This window comes from Onychomys torridus, chromosome 4, assembly GCF_903995425.1.
Source record: "Onychomys torridus chromosome 4, mOncTor1.1, whole genome shotgun sequence".
Taxonomy (NCBI): Eukaryota; Metazoa; Chordata; class Mammalia; order Rodentia; family Cricetidae; genus Onychomys; species Onychomys torridus.
The window spans coordinates 42,774,356-42,788,054 of NC_050446.1; the positions used below are offsets into that span (position 1 = coordinate 42,774,356).

Below are 13,699 nucleotides of genomic sequence, written 5' to 3' on the forward strand. Positions count from 1 at the left end.
TATCTCCATAGTTACTTCAATCAGGCAGAAGCTGAACTTTTATCAAATCTGTGGTGCATAATTTGGGGGTGTTTTGCCATTTGACGGAGCCTATCAGGGCAGCCAATCCCTTGCTCTGTGACAGCAGGTAACCTGTTTTAACTTTTTAAAAAAATAATCTATTACTCCACTCAATGAGTTAAACATAAATATATCAGCTACTCAACACTGGCCTAGAAAGAATGAATTGAAATTAAGAAAAGGACATGATACATCTAACATTATGTTTGGTTTTATTAAAAGTCACACCGGAGGTGGCCAGAGAATTGACCGGAAATTGAGCACTGAGTCGCGTCCAATGCATTCATGGACAGTAAAATCCAGGAAGGAAGGTGCTGGGATACAAACTGAAAACCTGGCATAGGTTTCTCTGTTTGAGAATGTATCAGGCCGACTGTTCGGTGCTTCGCAAAAGTCTCTGATCCCTGGGTCTTTCTGAGTTGGTGGATCTGGCTTGGAAACTGAACAGATGCTAGGCCTCTCTTTTCCAGGTTACCCTGCTACTACTGATGCCCATAGTGCTCTTTGAGAACTCCCGATTCAGACTGTGGCAAGCCGGTTCAGCCCAGGGGATCTGAGCGGGCTGCCTACTCTGTGATCTGCACAGGCAAGGGGTGGTTTTCAGAGATGTCTGTGAGCAGTTCTGAGATCACGTAACTGAGTGGATTTTTTTTTTTTTTATAATAGTTTTAAGGGACTCATTCTCTCTTGATCTGCTAGACTGATAGCTGTGCTGTGGCATGAGAACTTACATTGGAGTTCAAATGTCTGGAATCAACTTGCAATATTTTGGGCTAAGCTAACTTAATTTCTCAAAGGGAGATTGTGCTGAAATACTTGAGCTGACTTATTTGCTAAAATATCATTGCATTGAGAAGAAAGTTGGTATATTTAGCTGGTTGTCAAGGTAAACCAGGAATGAGAGTTAGGTAGACACCGGGAAAGAAACAACTCATTCACCCAAAACACATGACTCAGATGGAAGCATGTCCACTGGTCATTCCCTGGTCCCACTCAGTCAGAGCAATCCCTAGTCTTCAGAGCCTCCAGACATTTCCAGAGGGGTAGCAGGTAGCAGCAGCTTCAAGAAACAGGTAGCATGGGGACAAAGTTCATCTGGTAGCAGCATTCACATGGAAACCACCTAAAATTCTGAATTGATTTCAGATGCTTCATTATGCTTTGCTAACTAGGTTCCTCGAATTTGAAATTTTCTAAATATAAAAATTTTACATCCTACTTTCAGTGCTTCTTCTAGATGAATTTTGCACAGCACAGTTAATCATTTCAGACTTTGAGGGTGTTGCCTTTTAAAAAAAAAAAAAAAAAAAAAACAACAACAGAATTTCGTGGACTCAAGTGGTTTTTCTTATTTTGCCAACTAAAAAGACTAATGCGATGCATTAAGCTGAGCTAGTTCACAAAGACATTAGAAAACCATCGAAATGCTGGACTCCTGTTCATTTTCACCCTGTTTTTGTTAACTTGAAATAGATAAATAAAGCTATTTTGTGCTACCGTCCTTACCGTTAAGGGACAGCTCCAGCTCAGCCCGTGTGGTAAAGCCCCATGAAAAGGTGGCCTCCACAGTCACCAGTCCCATTTCAATGCCTGCTTGCTCCTTCTCGCCCCAGGTACATGTGACAAGGCCGCAGCTATGAGTGGAATTCTCAAGAGGAAGTTTGAAGATGTCGACGCCTCCTCACCCTGCTCCTCTGCCCGGGAATCCGATGATGAAGTCTCCAGCAGTGAAAGCGCGGACAGCGGGGACAGCGTCAATCCATCCACCTCGAACCACTTCACCCGTGAGTACCAGAGCCGCACCCGGAGCCCACCGGCAGGTTCTGCCAAGGGGGGAGAAATCGTTGTGTACTCTTGGTCATTTTAATTTTTATCTTTATGTCTAGATGTATGTTTTAAAATTTCTATAATCAGTGAAATAGAAAGATCAAGGAAAAATGAGGCACTTTTGAGACACCTTGGTGGAGTCCACTGTTTAAGCAGAGTTGGGCATGTCTGATTTGGTCCTTTTAGCCCACGGAGTTGATAAAATTAAATAAAAAGTAGGCACTTTCTTCTTCCAAGCCTTCAAATGCACCAAGTACAGATGAGAAATGTGGAGTAGGGAATGAACTGAAGCAGGGAAAACAATGTGTCTTCCCATCCTGAAAAGATCTGGGAGAAAATGAAAGGCTGCGTTTTGCCTTTGCTAATGGCAAGTGTTGGCAGTGATAAGAAACAGTTTCACCAGCTACACTCTGAAGCTGGAAAGCCTCCAAGCGCTCCTGACAGCGGCAGCCCCTTCCCAGGTATTTATTTCTTCTCTCTTCCCTGTGAGTTACAAAGTCCACCAAGGTGAAAATAAGGATGTAGTCTGTGTCTTCGATTCTTTTCTCTGCCGCCCTGGCACATTAGCCACGCCTGCCAGGTACAGTGATGAGAGGTTTAAAGAAGGGATGTGAAAAATCCCTAAGATCTTTCAACCTAAGCACAAGAAACTGGTAAGGAATAGCCACACAAGCTCGGAACTTATGTTTCCACAGTATCACGATAGAGAGCTGGGCTTTCGTGAAATTATTTTTTGAGATTACATCATTTCTCCCTTCCCTTTCCTTCCTCCTAACCCTCCCGTGAACTCCTCTTTGCTTTCCTTCAAATGCATGGCCTCTTGCTTTATTAAGCTGGGCTTTTTGATTATTGCATTGATTTATTATTGGCTTTGTGGGGGGGGGGCGCAGCGTGTGCACAAAGTGGCCAGAGAACAACTTGTGGGAGTTGGTTCTCACCTTCCACCATGTGGGTCCCAGGAATCAAATTCAAGTTCCCATGCTGGGCACTTTGCTCCTTTGCCCACTAAGCCATCTTGCCAGCCTTACTTGTTTTATTAGCTGGTTTTTGTTAATATATGAATCTCAAATATCTTGTTTTGGGAACTATAACAGCCTCCTTTAGAAAAAAAAACCTAAATGACTCAAACTTTTAAAAAGACAACGAAGAACTCAGTAAACATTGAGCCCGAGGTGTGTCCATACGGTAATCAGCAGGACTCCTTTGAGCAATCTGAAGTAAACAGAAAGGAAGAAGATGATTACAGCTGCTGCAGCAGACAGACTAGGAGGACGGTGTCACGTGATTAGAACTGTAACTTAGCACACCATTTGTATCTATGGTGTTGTGAAGAGGCGAGCTTGTGCTTTGGGTTGAAAGATGTATGTCGACGGGTTTGGTTTTATACTAGTGATAAGCCCAACATCATCTCTATCAAGCACAGCAAGTGAGGTGAACGGCATGAAAGGACTCTGTAAAATGTCAGCATTGTGGGCATGCTGTCCCATGGGTTCCGTATTACCTAACCTTTACTACAAGTGTGGTAACTGTGCTAGTGACAGAGGCTAACAGAGTCTAAGGCTGGAGTTAGCTGTGTGCACATGTCTCGTGGCGTAGTTTTTATCTTTCCCATTGTCTCTTTCAGCTCCTTCGTTACACAATATTGCAAATGTCACCTTTAAAAATAGTATTGATTGTGAATTACAAAAGATTTAATAAAGATGCGTACTATATCTTTGTCTATAAAGATATATACAGGTATATATGCCCTCTGATTGATTTATAATAACAGAGTTCAAGTTCATAAAAACCTTCAAGTAGGTCTTTAAGAAGTGAAGTGAGCTAGGTGGTGGTGATGCATACCTTTAACCCCAGCACTTGGAAAGCAGAAGCAAGTGGATCTCTGATTTGGAGGCTAGCCTGGTCTACAAAGTGAGTTCCATGACAGCCAAGCCTACATAGAGAAACCCTATCTCAAAAAACAAAACCAAAGAGAAAAGAGGTAAAATTATATATATATATATATATATATATATATATATATATATATATATATATATCTTGAGAAATAAGTTAATTTTAATAGGATTTTTTTAAAGAATGCATATCCCAGTATCAATAGTGTGACAGAAGCCAGAGGCCTCGAACCAGACCAATGACTCATTGTAATGAACACTTGCAAGTAAAAAGAAGACATAATATTGAGGGCCCATTCCACATATCAAATTATCATTCACAGAAATATAGTTGGTTTTCTTTTTCCCTTTGATGCTTTACCTAGGAAAGTATAGAAAATCCTGGCCTTGTATAAGCAAGAAATTAACATGAATAAAATAAATCTTATCAAATGCAAAAGAGGAGCATTTTCATAAACATTCATACAACCAATAATCTTTAAAATGAAGCAATTTAAACTCTCCTCTTTGTGTGGCTTGATGTGTTTGTGGGTCCCCTGGCAATGGGACCAGGACTGATCCTGGGTACATGAACTGGCATTTTAGAGCCCCTTCCCTGGAGTGCGATGCCTTACTCAGCCTTGATGCAAGGAGTATGCGCTAGGTCCGGCCCCAACTTGGTATGCCAGCCTGTGTTGACTTGCCCTCTATGAGGAGGGGATGGGGGTAGGTGCAGGGGAGCAGGAAAGAGGAAGGAGGCAGAACAAGAGTTGGTATGCAAAAGGAAAGAAAAACAATTTAAATAAAAAAAATAACAAATTGAAGAAAAATAAAGAAATAATAAAATAAAATAAACTCTCTTCTCATGGCATGACAAAGTGCACTCCATATTGACCAAATAAACAATTAAAAAGTAATGAAATAATGAATTTGCAATTGTAAGATATTTGGCAAGATTGCTCTGTGCTTTGAAGGAATAGGAACAAATTCACATTGGAACACAATTTAACATATTTAATGTTATTAAAATATCAAACATACCTGCTACAAAATATCGAAGTAGAAGATTAACAGTTTCTATTAGAAATGTGTATTTAATAAGGTATAAGATTGTTGTCTAGAGTATAAAAACACATGTATATTTTTTGAGACATATCTAGAGTATTCAAGGCTAGCCTCTAATTTGCTGTGTTGCAGAAGAACGTCTGCTTTTCCTGCCTTTACTTTCAAGTGCCATAATTACAGGCCTGTGTCTGCATGCCCTGTTTATGTTAAGGACTGAACCCAGAGCTTTGTGTACACTAGGCAAGCACTCTACCAATTGTAACGCACCCCCTGCCCTCACAAGAGATGCAAACTAAGGCGTGCCTCAGAGATAATCCATAGTAGAAAATATGATCACCTCATACAGTAAAGCATTTAGCAATCATAGTAATAAAAATGTAGATTAAAACAACACATGTCTTATTAATATGAAATCATAAAGATTTAACCACTATGAAGTTAGTATCCTCCCTCTCATAGGAAATATTAATACCAAAATTTGGGCAGAAGCCACAGTATGCATTGTGTGTACATGTTGCTGTTAATGACTGTGAATTCAGAAAGTAGTTTTTCAGTATAAGATCCATTCAAGTGTTCCTGATTCTGTATTCCGAGGATATATGTGGAGGGAGAAACATCAAAGGCAACAGAAAATTATGTAAGTGAAAATGTTGGTGTTTAATTGTTGCAAGAGAAGGCAGGTGGGGAAAGATGGCAGCATGTTCAAGAGTGGGAAAATGATTCATTATGTGACAGTTGCCCATCAACGTATGTATTTTCATCATAGTTATGAAAATTACACAGTATGTGAAACGTTTATGAGATAATGTGAAGAAAGGCAGAACACGGAATTTCCTTTATGCCGACAGGGAAAACCTATGCATGCTCAAAAGCAAGGACTGGTTGCATGACTTAAAAACTGGAAACTATTTGATTTGTTGAAAGATTAGATTGATGGATGGGTTTTTAGATTCATTAATTTTTATTTCTGCTAGTGTTACATTGCATTCTCAAGAGAGATGTTTCAAAGTTGCCCTGCAAAAAAGTGATCAATCAGTGTTTCTCAGTTTTTATTGATGTATGCGAAACAGAAGGAAGAAATTGCATGAGAAACTCTGTGTGTGTGTGTGTGTGTGTGTGTGTGTGTGTGTGTCTGTGTGTGTGTGTGTGTGTGTGTGTGTGTGTCTGTGTGTGTGTGCCACTTACATTCAGGTGCCTGGGGAGGCCAGAAAAGGTCTCTAAGCACCTGAAGCTGGAGTTGAAGGTGGTTGTGAGCTATCCCAGGTGGGTGCTGAGAACCATTGGTGAGTCCTTTGGAAGAACAGCAGATTCTTTTAACTGCTGAGCCATTATTTCATCATTTCACCTCTACAAATTCTAATTTTGAAAGGCAATGCAATTACTAATTTGATTACAGTGCCCTTTCCAGATAGTGTTCTGCTTTGCTCCTTGCCTCATATCATGGTTGGAGGGCATGGGAAGGGGAGGGATGAGCTGGGAGAAATCATGAAGAATTAAATGACAGCTTCTACCCAAAATACAAACGATAAGAGCATTCCAACCAGTGTGAGAGCAGTGGGTAAAATTAAAATTTTTGTTTCTTTCTTTGTAAATGTGTTTTGGTGCTGGGTGTAATGGCACACATTTTTCAACCAAGTACTTGGAAAACATAGGCAGCTGGATCTTGGTGAAATTTAAGCCAGATTGTGCCATAGAATGAGTTCCAGGCCAGCCAGAGCTAGATAGTGAGACCTTGTCTCAAAGGAAAAATAAAATAATAATGAAAATTGTTACTCCAGAAATCAATATGTAACATTTTATAGAATGTTTTCTTTACTATTTCAACTAGATTAGACAAAAGTTTATTAGCAATATTTTCTTGATGGGAATATATGATTATAACCATTTAGAGATTTACTAATGAACCCTATTCCCCTAACTTGTTTATCTACCATCGGAAATGAAGATGGCATCTTGTCTTGAAATAAGGAAGGCATTTTTTTTAAGACTGTTAAACCTGTGCAGCAATATGAAACAATTTAGATTCGCATTGAGATTTTGAAAATGTGGTTACCCTTATTTAAATCTCGGTCATCATAGCTTTATCCTTCCCATTTAAATGAGTGGGTGTGTTCTGTGCTGTATAGTTACTAGCACATTGTACACTACAGCATTTTGTTGTTTTCACACATATAGAAATTAATGAGATTGGTTGGTACATGTCAGCCGCTGTGGTTGTGCAAAATGTCATACTATTCTAAGCCTCCTATTAAGGCATTCAATTTGTAGCATACCACATTATGATAATAACAGCTTAAAAATGTAAATTAGGAAGAATGTGATGGCTTTTCCTTGAACTTATAAATTTTGCTAGGCAACTAGCACACTTACCTATGATCAACCAAGGTCGTATTTTGTACTCTCCTTGGAATAGAAGCAGCAGATTCCATAGGACTGAGGAACACTTTGTTTCAGCAAATCCCCGTGGTTCTTTAGCCAGTCATTCTGTCAAAAGGAGAGCTTCAGGGAAAGACAGGAATGATTTTTTCCCTGCCCTCTGAAGGTTCTTGGCACTTCGCATAAGCAACGAGAAGCTGTGTGATGAAACATGGTCCCTAAAGGAACACATTATTTCTCCTGCAGCCATGTTCCAAAAAATAAATGCATACCATACAGGACACAAAATGTGAAGAAGTCAGGGGATGGCCGTTCTAAACTGCACATAAGAGCTGGTAGTGGCTGTCTTTTACAGTGCTAACATTTTTCAAGGCACAAAAGGCTTCCACATTGTTGAGTTCTTTTAACATACAAAAATTGTTGTCCAATTAAAAGTTATTATAGCCATAACAAAAGTGGAGATTAATCATCACAGATGTGTTTATGCTTTTCCCAAGAGCAGAGAATGTGCCTTTCCCCGTCCTTTCCTTCCTCTTTCCTCGGCCCACCTTATCCTCTGAATCCGCAGTGCAGAAACATGTGAGTCCGAGATTTCCTCCAGTTCTCCTTCTCCATTTCACAGGAGGGGTTAATATGGAGAATCAGTAGAAAGTGGATTTCAGTGCAAAGACCTCCTGGAAGTACAGCTGGGACATATCTGCCATTTTATCTTTATTAAGCAGTTCAAATACACTGAAGATTTGGATTCAACTTCAAAGAATGTAACATACTTTATGTCCCAGGCTCTGTGCTAGCAGCCACGTGTGAGTGATGACTCCACACAGTGACTGTTACTGGAGTAAATAACACAAATACCCCGCATTGTGATATCATTTTGAAAGCTCATTTTGAAGAGGTAGCAATCTATCCCTGGATTTCATGATTTTTTTTTTTTAAACAATTGGAGGGGCATTTAGGCTGAAACTTATTATGGTTGTCTGGAAGCCTGAGCAGGAGATGAGGCTCAGTAATACTAAAAAACCACTTTGTACTATGTGATACTGATTGATCCTAAAAACAAGATTCCAAGCTTGTCCTACATTTAATAAAATAGCAAAATATAAGCAGTATAAAGTCGCCCCTGAAATGCTACTGTTATATTAACAGATGCCCCCCCCCTTATTTTGGAAAAATAACCAATTAACATAAGCTTGTGAGGACAGACTTGAAGCAAGCTGTAGACCAACTTTGGCATCAAAAGATCACTGCCAGGTCACGTACACATCTGGATATCTGATATCTATCAGAGATAGATCAGCTAAATCATTAGATGTTTGGTTTAATTGTCATAAATAAAATGGTTAAGGAGGAAGGGTGACAGGAGGAAGAGAATATGAATGAGCTGTTCTTTAGAAAATATTAACTTGAGTATTCTGTGAGGCTTATTGATTGATGCAGGGGAGCTGGCATTACATGCCTTCACCTGAGAGGCTGTGGAAATCAATACTGTATTAGAAATAGCTATCCACTTTACATCCTCTGGCAACTTAGATCATATTCAGGCTGAAATGCATGTTCTGTTGTTTTCTATACTGTAACTATTTAAGTTCTCTGTTTGCTAAAAGGTTCATATGAAATACGTCTTCACCCAGTCTCACCCTGGCCTTCCTTTTTACCACGTACTTGGAATGGACTGACATTCCACCAACGTTTAAAGGCCTTGGCAATGGCGCTGCTTTTTCTTGCACTTTGTGTTTACTAGCAGGTAGTAACAATGTCTGTAGCGTGCAATGGTTTGTTGATGGCTTGCTGTCTTCTATCATGAACTCTTGACTCCTGTTGCATTCATGATCTCCACTAGCACTCCATTTAGCACCCAAAGGAGCTAGCTCCTCTAGAAACCTCTGAAACATAAAATTCCTGTACTCCAAGTTTAGACTGTAGCCCCTTTCTTCAGCTAGCCTGTGTAGAACCTCATTCTCTAGGTTTACAAAGCACATTGCACCCATCACTTGTCTCTTTCTTTTTCAGTTCTAGTGATCAAACCCAGGGCTTCACACCTTCTAGGAAGCAAGTAAAGCACCAAGCCTTACACAGCCCCTGGTACTTACTAATCCTTCCATGCTTTATCACTTGCTCCATTACATCAGTCTATTATTTCATTATCTTTCATCACATGGCCTTCATTCCACACTAATTTTTCATTTGGAACACGTGAAATCTTTCAATACTTTTGAGAAAACTAAAAAAATGACATTTTCCAAAATCAGTTTCTCACTAGTGCATTGTAACTATCTTTCTAGGTGTCTAGAATAAATTTTCTTTCTGAAGTCAGAGTGTATAACTCTCCCATCTCCTCATCCTCCCACATCCCCCTCATATATTACATCTCTCCTTGCCTCTGCATCATCCTGCAGCCTTCTCTCATATCTGTCTTCAGTTGTGCATCCTTACTTTAGTAAGCAGGGTACTTCCCACGAGTTTGTAAGGAATGAGTGTGTGCCCAGGCACAGAAGGAACAAGGTCCTTGTGCGACCAGCAGTCAGTAAACACTTTAATGTTTATATGATTTGATGAGGATACAGACAACTGATTGGGCATTAGGTATCTGACATTCACTTCTGCACTAGCAGGAGACAGAGATATAAAAGCAAGTAGGACATAACTTATTTGCAAAGGAATTCATGGTTCAATGTCACTTTAACATCTTGTCAACACTTAGCGTATTCTGTTGTTTTTTTTTTGTTGTTTTGTTTTGTTTTTGTTTTTACATCATAGCTATTGGTGTAAATACCTTATCTTTTCTGGATATTTAAAGAACTTTACTATTTATTATTTTTGCTATTCTTATTGGTTCTGATTCAACTCTTGTTAGAAACTTGGTAAATAACATTCTATTTTGTATGACTCATCTTTTTCAGTAGAACTAAATCATATAAAGAATGATGCCTTTATATAGGACCTAATAGTGGCATGGACATTGGTGAAAGTGAGTATGAATTCACAAGTCATCAGTAATTTGTGATTTGATGGATGTCATTGCAAAGTATCAAGATTGTGGTTTATCAGTTATCATATTCAAATATGCATGTAGTGAGCTGTGCTTTAAAAAGGATTCCAAGGTAATTATGTATTCCCAGCATGCACCTTCCCGGTTTCGTTTGCTTATATATAGCTTTCCCAAGCAGAACATCACTGCTTAATTGGAGGCTGTGCAGCTGTTTATGCAGTGGCTGTATAACACACTTGAGGGAATGCAAGTTGCTTTCACCTTTTCCGTCATCTCAATCAGCTGGGGAAAAGGCATTACAAAGTCAGATTACTAACATCATATAAATACAGTTAATTTCATTTTCATTCGATTCATTTGAAATTCAGGATGGCGACCCAACATTTAGCTTCAATAAATAGTGACATTAGATTTAGCTTTTTATCTCAGGCTGCTAAGATTTATTTGGGGGAAAAAAGAAATATGTCCTTTTTTTCCTGTTTAGTTTTTTTCCCACATTAATGTATTTCAGATGCATCCAGTTACATCTCTTTGTGTTCTACAACCCAAGTCTACATAATTGTCATCTCTTCTGGGATGACAAATCTCCCAGAGTCTCTCATCTCCCTCCATTGCGCAAGCCTCAGACCTTCCTTGAGAAACAATCAGTTAAACACTGTAGGCTCCTTAGCCCTCAATAGCACCTGTGACCACACCCACACTCTTGTCTTCTCGTCATCCCCAAACTCCAGCCACACTGATCTTGAATCACTTCTTTAAACAGAAAATACTATGTTTTCTTGCATCCTGATCTTTTTTAAAAATACATTTTTATTTACTTTTAAAGATTTTTTTGTGAAATTATTGAATTTAAAAGTTCTTAGCTATATTTTATTTATATTATTTTTATTGATTTAAAAATTTATATGATATTTTATTTCATATTTGAGCTTGAGTGTTAGCCCATCTGAAGGCTACAAATCCATAGTCCTCATATTTTGGAAACATGGTACAAAGTGATGAGTATCTTGTAAATTCTTTCAAAGAGCCCAGCAAAAAGAAAAAAAATATGAAATGATACTGTATGTTTATTATACTGTTCTCTACATTTTTGTATCACTTACCATTCCATCACACATAAAGTATATATGTGAGTGCATCTTGTTCTAAAATTCCTACAAAAGAATAAGGGTTTTTTTTAAAAGGCCTGGCTGGGCGGTGGTGGCGCACGCCTTTAATCCCAGCACTTGGGAGGCAGAGCCAGGTGAATTTCTGTGAGTTTGAGGCCAGCCTGGGCTACCAAATGAGATCCAGGAAAGGTGCAAAGCTACAGAGAAACCCTGTCTCAAAAAACAAAACAAAACAAAAGGCCTAGTACAATTTTGTTTTTTTGAGCTGAGGATACAATTTTTAAAAAGAGTAAAAGGGAGGACTACATGTTCCATTACTGATCTTGACAATTAAAATTCAAAAAATAGTTTAAAATGCTGGGTTAGCCCAAGGTTGTACATGGAACAAATAGGGAGCTGAAAGACAAACCAGAATTTAAATGATAGTCTCATGTGTGACTGCAGAGGGACTGCAAATGAATTGGCAAAGAAGTAACTATAATAATATAGGATATTTTTAATAAAAGGAGAAAATTAAGCCCCTACCTCATTTTCATATAGGAAAATAAGTTCTCATTGTGGTGAAGAACTAAATGTATAAATTTTAAGATCAGTGTGGCTGGAATTTGGAAAAAAAAAGAATGTTTGTTTATTTGTTTGTTTGTTTGTTTTTCAAGACAGGGTTTCTCTGTAGCTTTGGAGCTTGTCCTGGACTAGCTCTGTACACCAGGCTGGCCTCGAACTCAGAGATCCACCTGCCTCTGTCTCCCGAGTGCTGGGATTACAGGAGTGTGCCACCACCGCCCAGCCTAAAGAACATATTTATAGTAAAGTAAAGGGTGAAAAGTATGAAAGAAAGAAAATGTTTTATTTTTGAGTACATTAAAATACAATTATATAAATAAGTCTACCTTCAAGAAAGCAAAGAGATGAGCTGTGTGCTAGAAGGAGATATTTGCAAGTTACTAATTGGTGAAGAATTGGTATTTGAATGACCAGAGGTCATCTACAAAAATAAGGAAAAAACTAATGCTGCAATGGATATCTCTATAATGCTAACCCAATTTTTAGCAAGTATGTTAGGAAATTGGTGAAATCAAAATTGAACAAAACACTATTTTTCATATATTATGCCATCAGCTTAGCAAAATATAAAGATTGCCAATATATTGTGGAGGAAGCTGGAGACATGGGCTGCTAATGACCTGTGTAATTAAAGTACATGGAGGAACACGGGTTCATAGAGTTAAAACCATGCTTCAGAACAGACAATGGTACACTGTACACTGAAGAGCCAATGCTGGGTTAGGTATCTGATTGTGTTTTCTCCCTTTCATTCTTTAAGTACGATGCACTCTCATTTCAAACAAACCATCTTGAAGTAAGTAGGGCAAGTATTAACATCTATAAAACAAGGTTATAAGCAAAATTTATTCTGTATAAAGCCTAACTATTTTGTGAATTTAAAACACAAAGTTTAATCCCATTATATAAGTTGTTTTAAAGACTTTCATTATATTCTACAGAGATTTCTTGCATTTCGTGGAGGGGAAGTCCATAGATTAGCCTGCCACTCTTGGTTTCTCTTTCAGTGACTTCTCCCTTGCTTTCTTCACGGTATAGAGTTTGATATTTTATACTGCGTTGGCTACTTTCGAGTTCCGATCTTCTTTACACTTTTATTGCCATCATCAGAAGGTAGAGGGATCTGTAACCCAATGAGAGAATCTTCTAAGCCACACTCATCATTAGTCACAACTAACGTTTCACAGTCAGTGCATGCCCGCCTTCCCCCTTCTCCACACTGATACTGTCAAACATGAAATCCATCCCAAACATTCTCTGCTTATGTCTTTAACTGTAGAGATCCTAAAGTTGTTACAACGTCAGAACTTGGTTCTCACAGACATTTGTAAAGGTCTCCTGTGAGCATTGCTACCGTGCTTATGAAATACATCCACACTGCCATATCTACAGTAAGGGCATGCAATCTGGTCCCCCCTCATCGCCTTCAATGAATTAAGACACAATATTGTTTCCTTGGAGCATTATCTTTAAAAACCAACAGTCTTTTGCCTGAGAATCATTCCTTAGCTTTATTATTACAGTATTTTTTTCCTCTAGTACATCAGTTGATCTTGAGAGAATGATATTCTGCTGTAGGTTCATTTAATTTGATAAGATTGATAAATCCACAGCTGAGGACTGTAGTTTTAGCTCTGTGGCTAGAGTTATAATTTTAACTTTAGTTTTGTTAAAATTAATTTTGATGATGATTAAATGATTTCACATATTTCTTCATGAATAAGATGAGATGAAGTAATAGTGGTGGTGGTGCACGCCTGTAATCCCAGCACTCAGGAGGCAGAGGCAGGTGGATCTCTGTGAGTTTGAGGGTAGCCTGGTCTACAGAGCAAGAT

At 38.6% G+C, this 13,699-nt stretch overlaps 1 protein-coding gene across 4 annotated transcripts in view; it reads left to right on the forward strand.

Annotated features, from left to right (window-relative positions):
* The window catches only part of Csrnp3 (cysteine and serine rich nuclear protein 3), a 197,712-nt gene that overhangs the window by 110,469 nt on the left and 73,544 nt on the right, over positions 1-13,699 (forward strand). For all 4 annotated transcript variants that reach the window (XM_036183006.1, XM_036183007.1, XM_036183008.1 and 1 more), the window contains one exon: positions 1,674-1,844. In XM_036183006.1, coding sequence (XP_036038899.1) covers positions 1,674-1,844 — 171 coding nt within the window. The remainder of the gene's footprint in view (positions 1-1,673; positions 1,845-13,699) is intronic.